General features: G+C 41.7%; 1 protein-coding gene across 3 annotated transcripts in view; it reads left to right on the top strand.

Annotated features, from left to right (window-relative positions):
- Pip5k1b (phosphatidylinositol-4-phosphate 5-kinase type 1 beta) overlaps window positions 1–25,863 on the top strand; it is a 320,487-nt gene that overhangs the window by 161,671 nt on the left and 132,953 nt on the right. For all 3 annotated transcript variants that reach the window (XM_045142359.1, XM_045142361.1, XM_004653147.3), the window contains exons 4-5: window positions 16,086–16,216; window positions 23,806–23,923. In XM_045142359.1, the coding sequence (XP_044998294.1) occupies window positions 16,086–16,216; window positions 23,806–23,923 (249 nt within the window). The remainder of the gene's footprint in view (window positions 1–16,085; window positions 16,217–23,805; window positions 23,924–25,863) is intronic.

Here is a 25,863-nt window from a genome sequence, read left to right on the forward strand (position 1 = left end):
AACATTTTACTTTTAGGTTCATAGGTTCAATTATGTGTAACCACAAGAAACAGAATGATTGTGGCTGAAGCCAAGCACATGTTTATTTCTCTTGCTAACAGCGCTGAGGTGGTGTACTCACCTCTGCAGAGCCATCAGGGGACTCTGGTGCCCAGCTCCTTGTTCTTTCAATTCTCAACATACAATTTCCAAACATGATCAAGAAAGGCAGCTTCGGGCTGGAAGGATGGCTTAGCGGTTAGGGTGTTTGCCTGCAAATCCAAAGGACCCAGGTTCGACTCCACAGGACCCATGTTAGCCAGAAGCACAAGGGGGCACATGTGTCTGGAGTTTATTTTCAGTGGCTAAAAGCCCTGGCACACCCATTCACTCTCTCTTCCTCCCCCTCTTTCTCTGTCAAATAAATAAGTAAAAATAAAATACTTTTAAAAAAAAAGAAAGAAAGATGGCTTCATCTGTAGTTGTCACCTCTGGACAGGACACACTGCTTTCTACTAATGATACACCTCATTTCCTCTCACATGTTATAGCCACAAATTAACCTGTACAAATGTACCTAGCCCAATTCAAAGTTGAACAACTATGCAACAAGCTTGGTAGTGTTGACTTGTAGGCAGGATAAGTCTTTGTTTCAGAGGACATCTTGTGCTTGGTAGGAGGATTAGCACAATCCTGGCCTGTATCAAATAAATACCAGGAGTAAGCCGGGCATGGTGGCGCACGCCTTTAATTCTAGCACTCGGGAGCAGAGGTAGGAGGATTTCCGTGAGTTTGAGGTCACCCTGAGAAGACAGAGAGACTTCCAGGTGAGCCTAAGCCAGAGTGAGACCCTACCTTGGAAAAACAACAACAAAAAAAATAAACAAAAATACCAGGAGCACACCCCAGCTTCAGATGAGACAACAAAAATTGTCTCCAGATCCTGACATGGACCCCTGGGGGACAGAATCACCCTTCACTAAGAACAAAAGCTAAATAAGGAAGAATGGATGCTGTCGGCAGCTTGCAACATCTGTGAGTAGCATTTGCACCATCTTTCCCCAAACAGAACTTAGCACTTACATAATGTTTCAACTTTAAAGTTGACAGCTCTTTTACCATTTGAAAATTGTATGGGGTTTGATTTTAGTTCATTCTAGGAGGTTGAAAAACATCAATCCTTCCTCATTTTCCCATTGAATCTACAGTTTGTTTTTATCAAATAAATACTGATTTTATTTGAATACACAAACAAGTGAAATTTTCTTCCCCCGTGTGTAGGAATGGTAATGGTAGGAATGGCATATTATCTGTGCCACATGTATGATGAGTGTCTTCAGTTTAAATTGTAATGTTTTTAAAAGACTAATATAGCAGTATTTATAATGCCACTCTGTCCCTAATCAAGAATTTCATTTGCAACTGATAGCATCTCTCTTTTAAGAGCAATTAAGTGTGCATGAATGACCACTGCTGCGTTATGAATACTCTGATCATCACGCTCTGCTATCATTGAAGAGGGCTTGTTTAATGTGTTCTTCCTTTGCAAGGAAAGAATGTGCCTCCCTGACAACTCTGTAAATAAGGTGGAGAGGATTTAAAAGAAACCATAAAACACCTTTCTTTGTTCTGCCTTTCTATCAAATTTTGAGAAGCAAATCGTCAATCAAGCACTGGAATCTTGTTAAAAGATCTCTTAGTAAAAAAAGAAAATTCAATATAAAATCCATTTGTCTTGGACATCTTCCAAGGTGGTTTTGTGCCTAGTATGTCAGAATGACCTTATCACAGACAATTTCACCACACAGAGTGCAAGCCTGGAGAAGGACACGATGATGATGATGATGATGATGATGATGATGGGGCTCCAATAGATGGGTGAAAATTATACAGGAAAAGTAGTTGCCAGCCATGAAAGTTTCAGAATCCCCCTCAAGTCATGTGTGGAACTGATACTGAATGAAGGGACTCATCATTTCCAGCTGCAGTCATAAGCAGAAACTGTCTGGAGGGGCTAATGGTAGAAGTAGATCCACAGGGCACCAAAGAAAGGCTGGAAGACAACATTCAAGGCCTGGCGCCATGGATGCGAGACCAAGAATCACAAAGCAAGTGTAAGTGAGGTCATATGGCCTCAGTTGCTTTTTGTTGAGGCAAGAGGATCACTAGCTTGTGAGCATTGCAGCAGGTTGTCTAGAATCTGTGCCTCATCTTTCAAAGCTTCAAAAGTAGCTGCAAAGCCAGCCCTCCTTGTATCTATTATTGGGCATGTGACATGTCCTTGCTGATGGACCACGAGTAGGTGGTTTATTTGTAGCGTCTGGATAGTGAGTGGATGGCATTCTCGTATTGGATAACTTAAAGAGATTCTGAGGCATTGTTTTCAAAGATGTGGGAAAAACACAAAAAATGGATGGTATCTCAAGGCCAGAACTTGCCTAGTTGCCTCCCTTAGGCCTGATGAGACAAGAGAAGAGTATGATTGCTAGAATCCAAATTAGGAGCCACTTGGAGAAGACCCACAATGAAAAAGTGTAGCCTTCAGAAAGGTATGCCCAGCCCAAGTATGCCCACAGGAGGGAGGGAGAGAGGGAGGGAGAGAAGACGACCCTCCAGCCTTCTGCCAGAGTAACCCCTTAGCCAAGCTCAATGAGAAGTCATGGGATGAGAGAACCCTTTGGAGTGCTGTATAGGTGAATGTCCCAGACTCAGAGCCAGGTGTAGAAGGCTAAGGAACAGACCTGGCCAGGGACCCTGTACTCTCACTTCTGAGCAAGTAGTAAAAGTGCTATTTTCCTCCTCTGCTCCCACTTCCCTATCAGCCAGGGAGATATGGAAGACATTAGCACCCTAGGAGACATCAGGCCAACGAAGGATACAAGATCCAGGCCCTCTGTGTAACCTGATAGAGAAAGCAAACCACTATGCAGGGATACCCACTGTGTCCACAGATTAAGAAATAAACTTATCTTGGATCTAGACTCTGAATTTCATGGAAGTGTTTATTATAGCTATTAGCATTTGAAGAGTTATTCATGATAGCAGATGGTATTAATAGGAATAAGGTTCTAGAAAGTTTTGAAGGCCAAGCAAGGAATTTGGAATAATTTCAAAAACCAATGGAAGTTACTACTCTGGAACCAATGTGTGAATATGAAAAAAGAAAAGGAGTGAAGAGCCTTGGACTGGTGACAGTCATGTGGAAGGTGGACTGGAACCCAGTGAACCTTTGCTTGATGAAGAAGAAACTGGGAAGATGAAGTGTGTTGTTCACATTCTAAGGTCAAGTGCCAGGCTGCCGTATAGAGTTTGGGAAAGAAGGTGGTCTAAGACAAGTCTAGGAGTCACACAGTCTATAAAGAGTGTGGCTGGCCCACTGTGAGATGAGGAAGAGGAACTCTTGGCGTGTTTCTATGTCTTATGTAACTCCTACATGGGGAAGGAGGAGACAAGGGCCTGTCCAATGTCTCACACCCCATGAAGGGACTTCAGTGAGCCACTGAAGAGTGCAACATGTTTCTAGAAGTCTGGGAAGTTGAAAGAGCAAAGAATTGTGGGTCAGCTGCTCCAATGCCGGCAAGGCTAGAAGCAGCTTTCTGGGAAGCATGGACGTGCTTTACCATCTCTCCAAGTTTCAGGGTCAAAGATTATGTGACCCTTTGAAGGCAGTGAGTTCTACAAAGAGCATGTGTCCTGTCATCCCTGACCCTGTCCATGTGAGGAGGACCCAGAGAAAGAAGGAGTGAACAGCCCAAGGAGATGTAGTGTACTCTTCCCCCAAATATGAGCACGCTACCGCCATTTGGAGGGCACGACAGCAGATTCCATGAGAGCAGCCCCCAAGAAAAAGATGTGTGGATTTAACAAATCTTTGGACATCTGACACCTGTGCTCCTCACATCATACTGTTCTGCCCGTCCTTCCTGCATCCCTCAGAAGAGAGAAGCCCCAGCCTCTTCCAGTGGCTGAGGACCCCTGTGCTCAGCTAACCAGGATGCGGGGATGAAGCTCCCAAAAGCATATGCAGTTTTCTGTTACTGTGTTGGGATGAGCCATGAGCCATACCTAACATCTAGCCAAGGCCATTTGTATGAGCCTGTGACTAGGCATGAGCAGGGAAACTTCTATCCTGGGAGTCACCACAGGTCATAGACTGTGTGTAAACCGCATTGTAGAGCAGGATAGAACCCATGCCAGAATACTGGGGCGATAGGAGAGACAGTGAGGGATGCAGGATACATTGCTTTTGATGATGTTTCAGAACAATCCATCAGTTACATGGTTTCATAGCATTGATGCCTGGACCTAAAAGAAAACTAAAGAGGAGCATCCCTTAGGATGCATTTATATACATAGTAATAATACTTCCATTTCCTTCGATGCATAGGAAATAAAAACTTACAAGTGAAAATCACTTAAAACCCTACAATCCAGAGACAATAGTCTATCTGGGTACGTTTCTTTCTTCTCAGTTTCCTCTGTGCCTATGCACACATATCCTTGTGGAGTTTATTTCTCCAAATTTTATTATGTATTTTGCATCCTAATTTTTAAATAGACACTAACATTTTATTTCTCTGAGTTACAGAACATTTTTGTGTTGATAGTGTGATTATATAAGATGGTTCTGCTGAATATTCTAAATCCAGATTTGGGTTTGCACTTGAGTTAATGACTTGAATGAGAAAAGAATAAAGAATTAAAACCCTGGTGATTGGTGTTCCATGAAGTAATAACAATTACATGTCAGTTGAAAATGCCATTTGTGGACACTGGTTGTGTCTACTGAAGCCATGTCTTCAGGAGTTTCTTTCCCCTGCCCACGGTGTGGATGTACTGAGTACCTTTCTCTGCTGCTCTCTGGGTTTCCTTCCTCCTGTGCCTTGGTCCAACACCATCTGTATACTAACTCTCCAATTCAAATGCCAGCCCAAACCTCTGCTCTATACTCCAGACATACATGTTAGCGTCTCTAGTTGGATGTTTCATTGGCATCTCAAATGTGATCTCTCCCCCTCCCCCCCAAACAAAAAACCAAACACAGTCCTCCTTCAGTTCAGCCTCTGCAACTCAACTAAGTGACCTTATTTTTCTGAGCAGCACAAGAAGCATGTCTGCAGGCATTGCTGGTGATTATCCCCCCCCCCCCACACACACCTCATTTCTAGCTCACAGCAAGTCTTGTCTGTCTCTCTCTAAAACATGTTGCGAATTCAACTCATTCTGCCCAGCTGCCCTTTCACCAACCTGAACTAGGCCATTATTATCTCCAGGTGAACCATGTGAGTGCTTCCTAATCACTACTTTCCCTCCTGTAGCCCCTCTCATCTGTTCTCCACTCAGCATCTAGTGATCTTTTCAAATGAAAACGCCAGCTCCCAGCACAAGAACCTGCACTGGTTCTTACCATCTGTTGACAGCACCAGTAATAGCCATCAAGCCCCAAGGATGCCTTCGAGGCCCAGCTCTGGACCCGGCCAGTCTTTCTAGCCTTCAGTTCTGGCTCTCTCCCTGCCATCTACTCTAATTTGCCCACAGGAGGTTGCTTTCACATCCCTAAGATTTAACTGCCTTTCTAATCCCTGAAAATCAGCGCCCCTGACCTCCTAATGGGACCTTTTCTTTTCCCACTGCACAGCGGTCCAGAATGTCAGTTCCTTGAGGACAAGGAGCCTTTTAAAGTGACTTCTGAGTGCCCAACTTGTAAGATAGCCTTGCACATGTTGGATACATAGCCAGTCACTGGAGGCGTACCTGTTTAAACATCTCAGGCTAGAGCCTTCTTTGGATTGGCTTCTGTAGATGCTACCGTTATTAAGTGGTCTCCAACCTCCTGACCTTGATCTGTCACTGACACCCGTCTCTCACCTCTACAAGAGGAGCAACTATATCTTGTTTCTAGTTCATGCATCCACCAATGCCAAGCACAATGCCAGCTTCGTGGGAATCTGTCAGATCTTGGTTAAATGCATTAACAGCATCAGACCGCATAAAATGCTGACAGGAGCTATTCTCTGTCCGAGGAAATGCCGGGGTTAGTCCTGAAGTAGACTAGTGTAGTACATAGAATAATGAGGCACTTAGGATGTCCATGTCCTCTCTCCTGGAGCCTGTGAGTATGTTGTCGTGCGTGGCAAGAGGGACTTTGAAAGTATGATTCGAAGACTTTGAGATGGGGGAGTTGTCTTGGATTATCCAAGAGAGTCCTTATGAAAAGGAAGCAGGAAGAAACATGAGAAAAGGAAGTGGAATGACAGCAACAGAAGTCAGACAGAGTGAGGGTCAGATTTAAAATATCTGCCAGCTCTGAAGATGGAGAAGGGATGCAAGTCAAGGAATCCAAGTAGATACTAGGAGCTTGAAAAAGCAAGAAAATGACATTTCCCCTCAAACCTCTAATAGGCACAGCCTTGTTGACCTCTTTTTAGGGTTTCCAGTTTCTAGACTTGTATGATAATAAATTTGTACTGTTTTAGGTAACTAAATTTTAGTAATTTGTTATAGCAACAATAGAAAGCTAATAATCGGAGTGTCTGGAGAAATGGCTTGAAGAACCCAGAGGTGAGAGGTAGCCTCCTTTCCTTTCAGAAGTCAGTCACTGTCACTACCTACAAAACATCTTGACTCTGTAGTCCCACTCTCAGTTTCTTGCTGCCTATCCTGCTTCTCTTTCTTTAGTCCTCTCATTGAGACAAATAAGTTTGTGCCTTGCTTCCATAGCCTCAGGGACAGGATGGAGAACAGGATGGAGCTGGACTTGCACTATAGACGTAAGGAGCAGTGAGGGAATGGCCCTGTCCAGACACAGCTTGCCCTCTTGCTGCAAACAGGTGCTATGGAACTACCTCCCGTGACCTGGCATAAGACACCTTGTCATTGAGCATCTCTAGTTGACAGTGAGACTCTAGATCTCTATAGATCAGGGAAAGTGGGCCTTCTGAGAGAGAGAGAGAGAGAGAGAGAGAGAGAGAGAGAGAGAGAGAGAGAGAGAGAGAAAGAGAGAGAGAAAACAAGGCCCTGTCCCTGTGGTAAAAAACACAAACAGAAGCATTCATATGTAGTTATTAAGGAGTCTGTAGATGTACTCAACCAGCTTGCTCAAGGTCAGAATGTGCATTGGTTATGTTTCTCTTTTTGTTTTGCATGTAGGTATCAGGAAGGAGAATGGAGGGAGTCATATTAAAACAAGGGTCCCAAGGTCAAGCTTTGTGAGGCTTAGACCTAAACCTAAAGTTGTAGCATGGCCAGATTTGTATTTTCAAAGCAAATATCTTTGGTAACATGTATATTGGCTATAATCTCATTATTGGTTCACATAACCTTAGGGAGAGACTGCTGTGGATATGGAATGTTCCAATACTTCCTTTCAAAGCTAGTGATATCAGATGGCATATGAAGTGACCTAACGTCATAGTCAGTGCTCTGTAAGAAAGCATTTTTTTCTGTGACCAGTGTAATCATTAAAGTCTCATTGTCGCCAGGATCATTGCTTTCCAACAGTGGGTCTCTGTAGGCATTTGGTGTGATTGTCACAGTCATCATTATTAGTGTTCAAGTGCTTCCTAGTCTGTCACCTCACCTTGAGCAGAAACGCCTCCAGTACATTGAACAAATGGACAAACCCGGGGCTGGGAGCCCTCTGGAAGACCATGCTGTGATTCCTGCCTGGAGCACACAGTACAAACCAAGAGATTTAGATCAAGTTAATCTCCCAGAGCCACAGTTTGTTTATCTACACATGAACATTATAAGTGCTTAGCCAATTGACAACTGTGATAAGCAGATACAGCCATTTAAGACAGTGTTTTGAGAACTAATGACATGGCTCAGTGGTAGAGTACTTGTCTGTCATAAACAAGGCGCTGGGCTCCATCCACAGCACTAAAAAATTAGAGCTTTGAAAACTAGAACATATTACATAAGTACAAGCTGACATTTATTTTCCTTACTATTGCCATCATTCCTGACCAAGTTTGGATTTGCAAAGAGAAGCTATGAAAATAAATGTTTGTGGTTTGTCTTCATGATATTCTATGGTTTTTGTCTCTCCCCAAGTATTACATGTGGGAGGGGTTTTTCTAGTATCCAGGCAACATTTTGCTTCCACTTAGCCCTTATGAAGTCATGAATTAAAAATAGACTCGGTCACGGTGTTCTGAAATGTATGCCCATATTAAACTCTAATAACAGAATTAGAGAGCCTGTTTGGGGTTAGAAGGTGGATGGTCATATCCCAGCACCTTTGGGGTACAACATGCAGAGCTATGGAGGGTCACAAAGTGCATGCAAACTGTCAGCTCACCACAGCTTTGTTGCAGCTCTCCCAAAGAAAAGGGGCCCAGGGGCTGTGAATTTGCAAGGAAAGAAGGATGAGAAGAGCTGCTGTTAGCACAAAATGTCCTTTGGTACCATGAGGACTTACTAATATGCCAATCACCTTCCCCCCTCACCCCGCCATGAAGAGTTTCTGAATAAATTTTCAGTTTTACAGCACATGAAGCCAAGCCCAGTAGGAAGCTGTTGGCTGATGGGGCCTTTTCTGTTGGTGGCTTAAGGGAAACCATGTCACTGTGAAAACAAGCAGGATTCTCCATGAAGCACACTGGATGCTTCATAATCACCCCCAGTGTATCCCTGGTAAATCGTGTGATTTTTACAGAGCTTGTGGAGTCAGGACTACTTAGGCAGGAAACCACGGCCTCCTCCTGTTTCTAACACCCTGTTATACTAGTCACATTAGTGGTGTTTCTTGTAGCTTACCAGGAAGTTCACGAGTTTTCTTTGGCTTGCTTACCCATGGGTGGGTGTGATTAGCAGGAAAGCAAACCTTTTATCCCATTTCATCAAATGCAATGGCTTCTTCCTGTGCTGAGGCTGAGCCTCCAGACTTAAGAGAGAATCTACAGCTTTGATTTGTCAAAAACCAGATATGGAAATAGCCTGAGCCTAATGGTTAGACTGTCACATACTAGCAGAGAAATGGGAATGTTCCCTGAGCAAGCCGAAGCACAAATGCCTGAAAAGTGCCTGTAAAGTGGGGATAATCTTCACCAAGCTTCAGATCCTTGTCTAAGTGAATTCCGGCACTATGCTGTTAGCTGGGCAGGTTTGCTTCTTTGTCACACAGCCACACCAACCACACAGAGTCCCAACTCCACCTCTTTACTAGTTGCTAAACCTTCGCATTGCTGGTAGAAATCACCTGACTAAGAGCAGCTTGTGGGGAAAAGAGGTTTATTTTTACTTATAGGCTCGAGGGGGAAGCTCCATGATGGCAGGGAAAATGACGACATGAGCAGAGAGTGGCCATCACCTCCTGGCCAATGTAAGATGGACCACAGCAACAGGAGAGTGTGCCAAACACTGTTAAGGGGAAACTGGTTATCACACCCCTATGACCACCCCCAACAATACACTCCTCCAGGAGGCTTTAATTTCCAATTGCCATCAGCTGGGGAACCTAGCATTCAGAACACCAAAGTTTATGGGGGACACCTAAATCAAACCACCACCTTCAGCCCTTGGCCTCCATAAACTGTTAACCATCCATAATGTAAAATGCAATGCATTCAGTCTATCTTCAAAAGTCCCCATAGTTTTTGTCGATCCTAATGTTCATATATCCCCATAATCCAAGGTTTTTTAACTGAGCCATAATACCAAAAAATAACCTCATGAACCCATAGTGGCACAGAATAAACATTCACACTGCAAAAGATGGCATTGGGCATAGCAAATACTCAAGCAATACATGATTTAAACAGGGCAAATACCAAACTCTATAGATCCAAGTCCAACAACTCTAGTTAGCGACAAATCTCCAAGTCTGATCATTTCTAACCAGCAACAAATCTCTGGCATTCCAATTCCACCCCTCCAGCTAGGCTACTCACAGTCCTGGAAAACTTCATTGGAGCCTGTAGCTTTCCCTAGCAGCCATCTCATGGTTCCGGCATCTCCACTGCAATCCACAGTTCATCCTCATGGGGTCTCCATGCAGGCAACCAGCAAACCTGCTTCACACTGCCCATGGCCATTTCCAAAACACAAGACAGTGTTGCAAACTCAATGACCCTCTCTTTCCTGCATTTCTTATACTCCACAATACCAGGTAGGGTGCCAATTTGTTAATCCAGTGGAGAATAAGGCAGACATTGAAGAACAGGACACTTCTTGAGCCCTCAGGCCCCTCCGAAAGAGTCATTTTTCATGTTGCCCCAGTGCAGGTCAGCTAGCCCAATCAGAAAGGTTGTAATCTCTTAAACAATTTGCAGGTGAAGGGGCAGCAATTTAGGCCCAAAGATTTTATTTTTTGCCATATCCCTCTGCTCACACCAGTTCATTTCTATACAAAGCAACTCTGCACAACTTCTCAGGGCCCAGACATAACAATAAGCTTCCCACACAAACTGCTAGTCCAGTCCAGGCACCGCTCTTTCTCACCCTCATAAGCCAAACTTCACTGTCCATACTTCTTACTGCATTCAAGTCTTTCAACTCTGACCAGAATAGTCCATCGAGCTGTACTTACAGCACTGCAAGGCATCTCTTAGGCCAAGGTTTCAAGTCCTTCCACATTCCTCTTGAAAATCAGCTCCAAGAGGCCAAAGCCACATAGTCAGGTGTCTAGCAGCAATCCCACTCCTTGGGACCACTTTACTGTTGCAGTCAGGTTTGCATTGCTGGTAGAAATCACCTGACCAAGAGCAGCTTGTGGGAAACAGAGGTTTATTTTCACTTACAGACTTGAGGGGGAAGCTCCACGATTGCAGGGAAAATGACAACATGAGCAGAGGGTGGACATCACCCACTGGCCAACATAAGGTGGACCACAGCAACAGGAGAGTGTGCCAAACACTGTCAAGGGGAAACTGGCTGTAACGCCCATAAGCCCACCCCCAACAATACACTCCTCCAGGAGGCTTTAATTTCCAACTGCTATCAGCTGGGGAACCTAGCATTCAGAACACCTAAGTTTATGGGGGACACCTGAATCAAACCACCGCAGCTAGAGTTCAGTGGATGCTAATATGAAGGATGAGTGTCCCTTGCCTAAAACTTCTTGGGACCAGACATGTTTGAAATTTCAGATTTTGGAAATCTGTCTATGTAAAAATGAGATATCTTGGGGATATGTACAAAATGAGACTAAATACAAAAATTCATTTATATTTTGTTAATAACGTTGTAACTTTATAAAATATTTCAAATGCCCTTGCGCATGAAGCAGTTTGTATGACAGCTGATGGAGCTGGTGGTCTCCCCCAACTCCCATTCACACAGTCTAAACAATGTCTAAGTGTATGTTGTGACTACGACAGTTTGTAAGTGCAACACACATGGCAAGTGCCTGACACCAATTTATTGCTCAAAAAATAATTAACTTTTGAGGCTGGGGAGATTGCTCAGTGGGCAAAGTGCTTGCTACCAAAGGGTTGAGGACCTGAGTTCGGATCCCCAGCACCCACATAAATGCCAGGCATGGCCGTTCTTGCCTCTAATATTCAGAAATCAGTAACAGGCAGATCTGAAGAGCAAGATGGCCAGGAGACAAACTGAATCAGTGAATTCTGGGGTCAGTGAGAGACCTCTGAATAAATTAGGTGAAAAGTGATCGAGGGAGACATGTGGCATTGACCTCCACGTGTATGTGCACATGCAAAAAATAGTTGACTTTTATTACTACATCTATTATTTTGCCCATCCAAGCACTTGATTTTTAAGAAGCCTAGGAGAAACTGGGGATGTAGCTTAGTTGGTAACATGCATGAAGCCCTGGGTTTGATCCCCCAACACTCATAAAATAGGCCTGGTATAATAAACCAGGCAGACTGTAACCTCAGAACTCAGGAGGAAGAAGCAAAAGGATTGGAAATTTAAGACCATCCTCGGCTACCTAGCAAGTTTAAGGCCAGCCTGGAGTTCATGAGACCTTGTCTCAAAAGGTGGGGGTGGGTGCTGAAAGACGAGAATAGGATTAAAATTCATGAGAATGGAGTCTTTTCCAAAATTATATCCCTTTAGGAATTGAAAATTTAGTCTCAACACAAGAGAAAGATTTTTTTTTTTTCAGTGTTTATTCAAGCAAGAAGAAATTGTTGGGCCTTGCTCCAGACCTCCCGTATCAGATATTCTAGGAGTGTGACCTAACATCCGGGTTAGCAGCATGGCCAATGACGCACATGCTCCCTATGGTCTGAGCACTCCAGACCAAGTTATGGACTATCCACAGCCTAGATTGCTTTCTGATTTCAGGGTAGGGACAGCAATGCACAGCTTATTGTCCCTGCATGACAGACTGTTGCATAATGTGGGAAAGGACCGGTATCATGGATTCCATGAAATAGGTATAAATACAGGTGGTTATGTAAAGCACCATCAGAGTTGGGGCATACCAAGAGCAAATGGTATTTTTTTAGGACTGGCACAGAACGTTTTGAATGCCAAGTCCTCTGAAAATTGCTGATGTCACATCTTAGGCCATACCACCCAGAATGATGACTGGAGAGAGAGATGCCTTTTGAATGTTTATGCAAGGTTAAAATGAGGAAAATCCATTTGTGCCTTCAGAATTTGGAGCTGCTGGTACAAAAGGTCACTGATGCCAGTTAGTGGCTTTGCAGAGCTCAGAGGAATGAGCATAAAAAAAAGTTTTTGAAAGCAGTAGATGCACAATGGGCACAAAACTCAATCTTCTACATCATGCTACCCTGGCATCTTAAGTCAAGGGCATGTGAAACACCAAGATATTTTTGTTTCCCCCATGGCCAAATATGTAGAGAGCTGTTCTCAGACTAAGGGTACCAGAATATTTGCAATCAAGCAAACAAGGTGATTAAATGGTGACTTATGGGAAACTCTTATTAGTGATCATACATAAAAGCACCCAACCAGTACACTGATCATGGCAATTTCAGGTGAAATCAAGTGTTTATTTACCTGGTGGTACACCTGTTCTAGGTGTGGTCTGTTTGGGTTCAAGCTTGGGTGGCTGATGATGACAGTGCCTGAGAGAAGCCAATCTTGGAAGTAGGAAGGGTCAGCCGGGCATGGTGGTGCACGCCTTTAATCCTGAGACTCGGGAGGCAGAGGTAGGAGGATCACTATAGTTCAAGGCCAGCCTGAGACTACAGAGTGAATTCCAGGTCAGCTTGCGGTACAGCAAGACCCTACCTGAAAAAAAAATCATAAAAGAAAGGAAGGGAGGAAGGGAAGGAAAGAAACAAGGACAAAGGAAGTAGGTAGGAAAGGTGAAGAGAGCCTAAGACATTGCTCTGTCTGCATGATGTCGATAGCATCAGAGTAGATTGGAAGGATCTGAGAGTCACGTGCATGGAGACAGTATTGGAAGTGTTCAAGAATGAACATGAGTAACAGTAGTTAAGGAGTCAAGAATCAAAGCTGTAGGGACTCTTCAGTTACAGAATACGAGAAACGAGTGAAGAAATGATAGAAGAGACAGTTGGGAAAGTTGGACCAGCCCTAGAACTGAGTCCTAACAATCATAGAAATCAACAGTATTTTTTAAAATTTTTATTTATTTATTTAAGTGCGACAGAGGAAGAGGCAGAGAGAGAGAGAGAGAGAGAGAGAGAGAGAGAGAGAGAGAGAGAGAGAATGGGTGCGCCAGGGCCTTCAGCCACTGCAAACAAACTCCAGACGCGTGCGCCCCCTTGTGCATCTAACTAATGTGGGTCCTGGGGAATTGAGCCTCAAACTGGGGTCCTTAGGCTTCACAGGCAAGCGTTTAAACTGCTAAGCCATCTCTCCAGCCAAGAGTATTTTTTTTAAGAGAAAAGTATTCCTTGGTGTTAAAAACATGATGAAATAACAAACAGTAAAGGCTGGAAGGAAGTGGGGGTGATTGTTAGATTAGCAAAGTGAAAAGATTAGCTCAGCAAGAAGAAAGTTTTCTTTTTCAATAAAATGCATTGTGTCAGTTATGTTCTCATTGTTGGGACAGAACGCCAGACAAAGCAGCTTATGAAGGACAAGGGTTTAACTTAGCCAACAGCTTCGTGGGGAAGTTTTGGCGTGCTGGGGAAGGAAGGACAGGTTGGAATGAGAAGCCTGTATCACATGTCATATGGGTAAGGAAGCAGCGAGAACAGCAAGTAAGGTGGGGCTAAAAACAACATCAAAGTCACCCAAGTGACCCACCTCCAGCCAGGATCCACCTCCTAAAGGTTCCACCACCTTCCAGACAACAGCTGGGGATCAAGTGTACAAACACATGCACCTGTGGGGACATCTCACATATAGACCATGGCATAGGTGTTCTTTACTCCGTTTATTTAAGTCAGGATTTCTCAACTGCTGACAACTAGGGCTGGATAATTCTTTGTGACAGAGCTGTCCTGTGCTAACGATGCTTCATAGCATCCCAGCTTCCACCCGCTGGATGCTGCTCTCACCCCCACACATCAGTTATGATAACCAGAAACATGTCTATAGACATTGTTAATGTCTCTGGTTGAGAACCGTTCATACAAGTATTTAATTTGTTCCTATTGTGTTCATGGGTCTATGTTGCTACTGCAAGACAAGAAAAGTATGATATTTTTTTCTGTTATTTATTCTATTTCTTTGTTAAGACCACATACACACACACATATTACAAGGTCTTGTGTTCTATCCATGGCACCACGCATGCAAAACAATCCCACTATAACTATGTATACACACACACATGCATGTGAACATACACACATATTCATGGTAGTTGTCCAACCTAACATAACACTTTAATTATGGAGATATTAGAAAAGTAGTAAATTGGAAATGACTGTGACCAAATACTCTGTTTTATCATAGATCAATGTAGGAAATTTTGATTAGGGATCCTGAGCAACACTAACTCCAATTATTTTTTGCTCTCTCTCACTTCTTACAGAGATAAAATATTCTTACTGACTCATAAGTATGTTATAGGAAATCTGATTTAAAATTCTGACTGGACTGGAGAGATGGCTTAGCGGTTAAGGTATTTGCCTGCAAAGCCTAAGTACACAGGTTTGATTTCCTAGTACCCATGTAAGCCAGATATACAAGGTGGTGTGTCTGGAGTTCATTTGCAGCAGCTAGAGGCCCTGGTGCACCCATATTCTCTCTCTCTCTCTTTCATAAATAAATAAATAAAATATTTTTTAAAACACATTTTTTAAAATTTTATTTATTTATTTATTTGAGAGCGACAGACACAGAGAGAAAGACAGTTAGAGGGAGAGAGAGAGAGAATGGGCGCGCCAGGGCTTCCAGCCTCTGCAAACGAACTCCAGACGTGTGTGCCCCCCTTGTGCATCTGGCTAACATGGGACCTGGGGAACCGAGCCTCGAACTGGGGTCCTTAGGCTTCACAGGCAAGCGCTTAACCGCTAAGCCATCTCTCCAGCCCAAAAAACGTATTTTAAAAATAAAATTCTAACTATGTTATTTATCTTTGGATAGAAATTTTAAGGTTACATATTGAAAGTATTCTACCAAGCTTCTGAGATTTTTAAAGAAAAATGGATATTTTGGACTGTAATTTGAATTTGGATATATTTTGTTGGAAAGATTGTCACCAAAAAAAAAAAAAAAAGTTCATGATGTATTTAGGTACTCTTTTTTTTTTGTCTCTGTGACAAAGTACCTGACATAGGTCACAGCATCAGAGGATAGAGTTCATCCAGACAAGGCAAATGTGGAGGAGCAACGCTGTGGCAATGGGCATGTGCCATGGAGCTCCTTACATAATAACAGGACCAGAACCAGAGAATGGTACCAGAAGCAGACCTCCAGACCTGCCGTCTGGTGACCCACCTCTGTGACCCATCTCTACCATCCAGGGCCCATGTCCCAAGGTTTCCCCAACAAGTCTAGGGACCTGATATTAAAACACATTCTCTGTGGGAGAGTCCATATTCAATTCAGTGGGAGAAGAAAGACCCTTAATATTCAGAAAAGATTCTCCATCAGAGGGTATACCCAATCATCTTCCCAAGCCCCAACTTCCTTGCCATTTGAGAATAAAGACAGTGTAACCTCACCCACCCATTATCTGCTTGTAAGCTTGAACAAGACCATGACTTTCAAGGCTAACATGAAAACCTGGATTTTCTTTGCAGACTGCATCATCGGCTATTAAAGGTGCTATTCAGCTGGGAATAGGGTACACAGTGGGGAACCTTACCTCTAAGCCAGAACGAGACGTTCTCATGCAAGACTTTTACGTGGTAGAAAGTGTGTTCCTACCCAGGTAAGAACATTTTGAGTTGTGATTATTTCTATCCTGAGGAAATTTCACGGTGACATCCTCATGTGGAAGGACTTTCTTACCACATGTATGTTTGCATATGCTGAAGTTTCTGAGGGACCTTCAGCTAAGCCATGTTGTTACTTCCTGTTGCATGAGCATGTCTAGGATGTTTTGTGTGAAGTTGTCAGTGGGTTTCATTACTTGTAATTAGTTGTTGTGAGTGCCTGGAAGACCATATGACAAAGCATTCAGGGTATGAGTAGAATAATCTCAAAGCTATGACTACCATAGGTTTAAGACAAAAGCTCCCAAGAAATAGCACTAGTCCCAGGATTTTGCTGTGCTTAATTTAAAAGAATGGATTGGAGACTGGAGGGATGGCTTAACAGTTAAGGTGCTTACCTGCAAAGCCTAAGGACCCAGGGTCAATTCCCCAGCACCCATGTAAAGCCAGATGAACAGGGTGGCTGGCATATGCGTTTGGAGTTCGTTTGCAGTGGCCCTGGCATGCTCTGTCTCTCTGTCTCTCTCCCTCCCCCCACCCCCCAAATAAATAAATATTAAGGGCTGGAGAGATGGCTTAGCAGTTAAACTCTTGCCTGAGAAGCCTAAGGATGCTGGTTTGAGGCTCGATTCCCCAGGACCCACATTAGCCAGATGCACAAGGGGGCGCACGCATCTGGAGTTTGTTTGCTGTGGCTGGAGGCCCTGACGTGCCCATTCTCTCTCCCTCCCTCCCTCTCTCTCTCTCGCTCTCTGTCTCTTTCTCTGTCGCTCTCAAATAAATAAATAAAAATAAACAAAAAAATTTTTTAATAAATAAATATTTTTTAAGAAGAATGGACTGGAAGATGGTCCACAATTTGATTTTGTATCTGAGCTCAGTCTTTTGAGTCCTATTTTGCAACAACTTTAACTTAAATTTCCTCTAGAAAAACATGAAAATACTGCTATTTTTGCACCATATTTGCAAAAACTTATTCATACATGTTATAAGTCTGGGGAGGAAAAAAAGACTTGTTTAAAAACAAATCCATGTGGGGGCTGGGGAAATGGCTCAGCAGTTAAAGGAGCTTGCTTGTGAAACTTAATGGCCTGGGTTTGATGTCCCCAGGCAACAACATAATGCCAGATGTGCATTAATTAGCCACAGCAAGAGATCCTGGCATGCCTGGCATACAAACACACACAAATAAAAAATGAAATGGATGGTAGCTATGGTTGGGCAAAATGAGTTCTTGATGCCACAAAACTGTATAATTTAAGTATATCTATGCCATGTATATTTTGCACCAATAAAATAAATAACAGCATTTAAAGTCACTGCCACCTTAGGATAGAAAGACATGAAGTAATCATTATTAACTTGAAATGTTAGCACCTGCAGTATTCTTCAAAAAAAAAATCTACAAAATAAAGACATTCTTTTTGGAAAAAATACTTGTGACTATGAGAATAAATATGATTTTTCAGACACATTTACATTTTAAATCAATATATATCTTCAAAATAAACCATTGCTTAGTGATTAAGGCACTTACCTGTGAAGCCTAAGGACCCATGTTCTACTCTCCAGATCCCATGTAAGCCAGAAGCACAAGGTGACGCAAGCGCACAAGGTTGCACATGCACGCAAGATGGTGATCACAGCTGAAATTCAATTGCAGTAGCTAGAGGCCCTAGCATGCCAATTCTTTCTCTCTCCTTCCTTTCTCTCTCTCTCCCTCCCTCTCTCTCTCTCTCTCTCTCTCTCTCTCTCTCTCACACACACACACACACACACACACACACACAAATTACAATAAAATAAAATGAAGCCAGGCGTGGTGGCGCACGCCTTTAATCCCAGCTCTCAGGAGGCAGAGGTAGGAGGGTCGCCTTGAGTTCGAGGCCACCCTGAGACACCATAGTGAATTTCAGGCCAGCCTGGGCTACGGTGAGACCCTACCTCAAAAAACCAAAAACAAGATAAATAAAATGAAATATAAACCATTTATTATTTAGTACTGAGCTGGGGTAAGAGAAGCTGGCATGAGACTTTTACATACAATGTTCTTATTACCTCTGTTTTTGTGTGTTTTTGTTTTGTCTTGTTTTGGTTTTTAAAAGATTTTAAAGTCAGTCATGAACCCAGCCAGCCTAGTTTTGCTATAAGTGCCATTAGGTGAGGATAAAACTGGTCCATTGGAAGTTTTGAGGTTTGCTTCTCCAGGGTCCTCTAGCAGTGAACAGAAAATGGACACGCCAAGGCCAAGCAGATAGTCCCTGCTAATTTTCTCTCTTTACCTTTTTTAGTCTGTCATTCCAAAGCAGTGTATGTTGATGACATTTGAGGTCTGTGGTCTGATTTTGAGACCATCTTTTCAGGCTCATCACTCCAGTAAAGTTTGCAAGCTATTCTCTTTGCCGTGGCTTTCTAGGGCTTCTACTCAGACATTTCTACCTTATTTTCCCCTCTCTATTGGCTACAAACAAACAAAACAATCAATGTCAAGAGTCATGGAGAACTTTCCTGGTCACAGCTGAAGTAGAATTCTTGTAGAAGAGCCAGGTTTGTCTTGCCCCTCCCCCCATGCACTTGGGAATCAGGGCCCAGGGTGAGGTAACCACACCCACAGCATCAGTGTCTCCTAGACCTTATTAGACATGCAGGTTCTTGGGCCCCACCCTAAGCTGACTGGTTCAGCAAATCTGCAAGCGAGACTCTGGAATGTGGACAACCTTTCAGATAGTAAACACATACCAGGCTTGAGAACCAGTTCACATTTTAGAGTACTACTGTTTCTAGTAGGTGCTAAATTTTGTTCTTAGAGTTATTGTTTGAGTCTTATAACCAAGGAAATAAAAAGTTGTTTAATTTAGTATAGTAAGCTTCCCAGTCACAACCTTGAAGAACAACTTTGTATATGATACTCTACCAGATGCTTAAAGCAAGAATTGCATGAGCAAGTCCCCGTAAGTCAGAGGGTTAAAAGCAGTTTGGGATGAATATCCGTCAGTATCCATGAAGATAGTTCTAGGATCCCCACACATCCCAAAATCTACCAATGACAAAATCCCTTATGTAAGTAGCATTGAACTCTTTCCATTCATCGTTGGTTCAATGGCTGGATATGGAAGGCTCCCATAAGAGGGCCAATTGAATAGACCTTTTGCCCATGGATGATTTATTATGTACCTTTATAATTAAGAGGAAAAGATGGTACTTTCTTTTTATTTCAGACTAGGAGCCAAAACTTCATGGGTAGTTTTATTGAGATGAGCTAACTCTTCTGACAGTATTTAATGCTTCAGGAGCCATCCCCAAGCCCTATGAGTAATACCTCCTAGCCACAAGAATAATCAAAATTCTCCACAAAGTTATGATTCATTGAGAATCTTGGTTGTGGCCATTTTGCACAGTTATATACATGTGAAGAATTAACACATGTAAAATATATCAATTATACTTCAATAAATTTGATAATTGATGTTCCACACTCCATATTTCTAAGCACATCTCAGAATGTGGATAAAGGGAGGGGGCAGGGCAGCTATGGATGAAGTAATGAAACATTCTGAGGTCTCTACTCTCTAAACTCCATGTGTCTATCTCGGTCTTAGGGAACTAATTGCTTGAAATAATTGAGATGCCTTAATTTCTTCCCTTTCTGAAGTTACAAAATCTGTTTCCCTTAGCAACTAAATGCATTGTGTTATATGTTTATTTTAAATTTTCTCAAAGCAACTTTCAGATATTATATAATCATTCTACAGATTATTTTATTTTGTACCTTGCACCCCCAAAAAAGAAGCCATGGACTTCTTTAAGATTTGAAAAGGATATAAATTTTTTTTTCCAATAGCTGGTTACATGATGATCTTCCAAAAATTACAAAATAGATAAGTTAAAGAACCACAATCATACCTTTATCTTTTGACCACCAAACTTCAAAATTCATGATGTATACAGAAACTAACTTAAAGAACCTACTATTTGGTCTAATAGAGAAGTTCAAGATTTTTAGAACCTCAACAATTAACTATTACTCTGTGTGAATCATCCCCGGTGTTTAATTCCTCTGTTCATTGTTATGTCCAACCTCTTTCATCTTTTGCATCTGTAAATTGTAGTTTATTCATTGTCCCACACAGGCAATTCTGTCTCACAGATGAGAAGTCATTTTCTGTAGTTCAGTATAGCCCAAAGACAGAATTCTAGAAGTTTTTTCTTCTGTTGTGATTTGGTGACCTTTTTGTTATTAAGATTTATACTTAAAGAAACATTCTCCTTTTCTACCTGTGTGCACATATGTATCCAGGTGTCTCTGTCTCGTTTCCAAGAAAATCCAACACTATACTTTGTATACCATGGCTTAATTAAACAGTAATAAAGGACTGTTAATTCTGGGAAATGTATTATAATTCATGGAAACCAAGGTGAACAGCCCAAGAAGCTCAGAAAAAAAAACCAAAGTAAAAGTAAAATAAAGTCTGTGTCCTCTCTGATGGAATCTTGGATTTCCAACTTGGACTTCCCAGCGTAAGAAAAAAGGAAACCAGAAAAATAGAACATAGGTCTTTCATCTCACCATTGAATAATGAAGGAAATTTGTTCTAATACAATGAATTACTGTACGTGTATGAACTAGAAAATGAAAACGAAAGCAGAAGAAATAAACTTGGAATATTTTTAGTCCACTGAAAGCAGCCTCCTTCAGAATCAGGCATTGTAATTTTCTTGCTTGCTTGTAAAAGAGAGGAAGAAGGCTGGAGAGATGACTTAGTGGTTAAGATGCTTTCCTGCAAAGCTAAAGGACCCAGGTTCAATTCCCCAGGTCCCACATAAGCCAGATGCACAAAGTGGTGCATGCATCTGGAGTTCATTTGAGGCAAATGGAGGCCCTGGTGAGCCTATTCTATTCATTCTCTCTGTCTCTGTCTCTGTCTCTGTCTCTGTCTCTCTCTCTCTTTCTCGCCTGCTTTCTCTCTCTCAAATAAAAAAAATTAAAAAGAGGAAGAATGTCAGAGTTCACCTTGAGTCTCTTTTTTTTTTAAATTTTTTATTTATTTATTTGAGAGCGACAGACACTCTTTTTTTAATGCCTTATTTCTATATAGCTGACATTTATAAATTACTACATACATGTAAGTTCTGAGTTCATCCCTTTGACAATCCCAGAGGACCTACAGCAGAAAGCATCCCTCCTCACCCATAAAATGGTAAATATGAAATGAGGGACTGTTTGGATATGTTGCCAGGCATCATACATACATAAAGACTATTCACCTCTACCTGTTTAGGAAGACAATTATTTACAAGCTGGGTATGGTGATACATGCCTATAATCTCCATGCTCAAGAGGCTAAGGCAGGCTGATCACCATGAGCTCAAGGTCAACCTGCTATACATAGCGAGTTTTAGGCCAACCTAGGCCACAGACTAAAGACCCTGTTTTAAAACCCTAATAGCCACTTATAAACAGGCTCCTTTGGGACATTCCATGCTGAGATGCAGTTTAATATCTCTTTTCTCATTCAACCTTAGTTCATGTGTCACACTGCCTAAGTGTGGTCCAACCCTTTAAAGATATGCAGTTAGGGCTGAGGATATAACCAATGGTAGAATACTCACCTAGCATGTAGAAGTGGGGTACAGGGTATGTGTGCAGATCATCCCTTAGGAACCCAAGCCAAACCCATCTTTGGTCGTCCTCAAAAGATACAGTCATCTATAACCACAGAGGAGGAAATTGGCTATGTTGGATGTATCAAATAAATAATTCTTATATAGTGTTCAGTATTTATTTTTTTTACTATGCCAAGTTTTTCCCCTATATGTTGACTTTTGAACCTGTTTTCCTAGTAAAGAATTAACTTTCCTGTAAATTTATTATTATATTTCTCTGCACTGATACTTCCTGAGTATCTAGTGAGTACCAGGCACTGATTGCAAATGCTCATTATATGTTCAAAGATTTTATAGTTGCAAGTCTTAATTGTGTGGTATCTATGAAAACCAGACAACTATAAACCCATATACATCTTCTACATCTTATCTACAATATAGTAGAGAGATCTTGAACCTTTACCTAAAATTGTATCATTCCATTGGCTTGGCAGAATTTTTTGCAACAAAAAAATATAACTATGAGTAGATTAAGTAATTTGTCCAAGGTCATAAAAAAATGTAATATCAGGCTGGGGTGATGACTCAGCAGCTATAAGTGCTTGTTTGCAAAACCTGTAAGCCCAGTACCCATATAAAGTCAGATGAACAACATGGCATCTATGTCTGGATTTGGTTTGCAGTGCCAGTTCTTTCTCTCTCTCTTTAAATAAATAAAAATATATCTTAGGGCTGGAGAGATGGCTTAGCAGTTAAGGCACTTGCTGCGAAGCCAAAGGACCCATGTTTGACTGTCCAGATCCTACATAAGCCAGACACAAAGGTGAGGCAAGTGCAAGGTCACACATGCCCATTAGGGGGCGCAAGTGTCTGGAGTTTAATTATAGTGGCTGTGGTCCTAGTGCAACAATTCTCTCTCTCTCTCTCTCTCTCTCTCTCTCTCTCTCTTGTGCTCACTCTCTCTAAAAAAAAATTATATATATATTGGAAAGTCATATATAGCCAGAGAAAAATGAAAAGGATAAGAATGTCTCTCAGAATATGGTTAGTGAAAGTTCAGATTGGGATTCACCTATATGGACAATCATTCACTTCATATATAAGATGCTGGCTTCTCAGAACTGTACTGATACCTCTTCATCTCTTTTACGTATCATGATATTATGTATAAAGGTAGAAATTAACTCAGGAGAGGAAAATAAAGGTAGTAATATATTTTGAAATGGAAGCCAGGCTTTCAAATCCCCAGATATAAGAAACAGTTCCAGTTAAGGTCCACTCTGTTTCCAATGTGAGGATTCTCTCTGGTTGGTAGAATATTTTAAGAAATAGTTTTGATTACTGCTAATCAAAATTCAGAGTTCATGTCAAAAATATATTTTGGGGTCTGGAGAGATGGCTTAATGGTTAAGGTGCTTTCTGGCAAAGCCAAAGGACCTAGGTTCGATTCCCTAGTACCCTTGTAAATCCATATGCACAAGGCAGCACATACATCTGGAGTTTGTTTGCAGTGGCTAGAGGCCCCAGCGTGCCCATTCTCTCTGTGCCCTCCCCCATCTACCTACCTCTGTCTCTCCTTAAATAAGTAAACTACTTACATACACACAGACATTTTTGATATAGCTCTTCTCGCTAAGCCTGGGTCTTATTAAAACATTACAATGTGATTTCTCTGGGGAAGACAAGTGGTTTCCTCAGGATGGAAAATCAAAGAGAAGAATGTCATCTGCAGCACTCTAAAACTGGTAGGAGTTGCCCAGCATCACGTCACCACATCAGGATGTTTATTACCTGAGGGACACTGGCCTTTGGGACATAAGCTTTAAGAGACCAGTGAGCAAAGGGTGTTGTTTCTTTTCTTTTCTTTTCTTTTTGTCTAGAGATAAAATTGGTCCAGAGCTAATAGAGCTATAATTCAGAGTTAAAATTGTCTTTGCTAATGTCCAATCTGTCTGCCTCTTTTCTGATATTCGCACTGCAGCGAAGGAAGCAATCTGACCCCAGCGCATCACTACCCTGACTTCAGATTTAAGACGTATGCCCCGTTAGCCTTCCGGTACTTCAGAGAACTCTTCGGAATCAAGCCTGATGATTACTTGGTAAGCACCTGTCATTTTCCTTCTTCCTACAGAAATGTGTGATGTAAGCATAGTTTCATAACACCACTGACAAGTTGCTATGTCTTTTCTTGTACAAACCTGAAGAGTATAGTAAAATGTTCCAACTTTTGTATATTTGCCTTCAGGAACTGGGATTTGACTCCACAACTTCCAACTCACAGTTATGAAATCTACCATGGTAGTTCATATTTATATAACTGTGATTTCAATTGTCACTTGAGGGAAATATTTGGGTAGATATTTTATAATTATTTTTAAAGATTCCTGTGAATTTTCCTGATAAGTTTCTATTTGAAAGTCTTATTTTAGTTGCCTTATTTATACCATTCATGTCAGACCTACCTTAGCCCACAACCATTTTTACCTTGACCTAGAAATTCAGGTGATATACTAAAGAAACTTTCTAGTTTTCTTCTTGACATCTTCTCATGCAGGCACTTTTTGGTGTTTTTGAGGTAGGGTCTCTAATCCAGGCTGACCTGGAGTTACTATGTAGTCTCAGGGTGGCCTTGAACTCATGGCTATCCTCCTTCCTCTGCCTCCCAAGTGCTGAGATTAAAGGCATGCACCACCATGCCCGGCTCAGGCTCTTCTAAACATATTTTTTCATGCACAAAAGTAGAGCTTACCTTCCTCTGGATCTTACCTTCCTCCATTGTCTTTTCTCAAAACTGATTTCTGTTCTGTGCTGATGAAAATCTTGTCTTTAACTATTCCCTAAGAAAATAAGATTTTTTTTGCAATGAGATAATACAGTTCCTTAGGACACACAACTAAGTCTCTACAGAGGAATGAGGACTTTGTTCCAGTCCCTGGGCCTCCTGCCCCCAATAGCTCTCTGTCACACCATCTCCTCTGGCTGAAATACAAGTGCTTCTCCTGGTCATTTCCAACTCAAGCATATACATGCTTGTACTGCTCAATTGTATTGGGGAAGATACTTTGGTTTCTGGCTACTCGGTAATAACTAAGGGTGGCTAGGAAAGGTGTTTGGGTAACCCTACAGGGTTTCATATTATATTATATGGAAATAAGGTCAATCTCTCACCTGTGCCACACACTAGAAATCAGGAGGGGATTATCTTTCTATTTTATTTATTTATTTATTTATTTATTTATTTATTTATTTATTTATTTATTCGAGAAAGGAGGCAGGGAAAGGGAGAGAGAATATGAGTGGGCCAGAGCCTCTAGCCACTGCAAACAAACTCCAGACTCATGTACCACCTTGTGCATCTGGCTTTATGGGGGTACTGGGGAATTGAACCAGAGTGGTTAGGCTTTTCAGGCAAGCACTTTAACCACTGAGCCATCTCTCCACAGGGAGATATCTTTCTGAATATCCTTGAACTTCTCAGCAGCCAAAGAAATGCTTCAGATGTCCATCTCACAGCACTGGCTAGAGTGACAAGATGAGGCTTGTCTTGGCCCCGTGGTATTCATGTCCCCACCATTTGGAGATTCATTATTTCACTTGTTCTCCTCTCACAAAATTGCTTTCTTTGGGAAGACTCCTCTCTAAGCAACTTCTCTTATAGCTTACATGAGTTTCCTCATGTATCTTTAAGCCAGAAAAAACAATTACAATGAAGTTAGAAAATTTACAAAGGAGAGTAGGTAATTGAGTCAGAGGGTTCACACAAAAAAAGTATTTTTCTGTATACCTTGCAAAAGGCAAACATTGAAAACCCTGGCACCTTAAACACCTAGTATATCTAAAATATTGTGTCTATAATTCCAGGGAGATGTAAAAAATCCTAAGTCATAACATTCAGAGAACTTAGAATAATATTAAGAAGATAATTTTTTTAAATATTTTTTGTTCATTTTTTTAATTTATTTATTTGAGAGCGACAGACATAGAGAGAAAGACAGATAGAGGGAGAGAGAGAGAATGGGCATGCCAGGGCTTCCAGCCA

The sequence above is a fragment of the Jaculus jaculus genome, chromosome 1 (assembly GCF_020740685.1).
Source record: "Jaculus jaculus isolate mJacJac1 chromosome 1, mJacJac1.mat.Y.cur, whole genome shotgun sequence".
NCBI lineage: Eukaryota > Metazoa > Chordata > Mammalia > Rodentia > Dipodidae > Jaculus > Jaculus jaculus.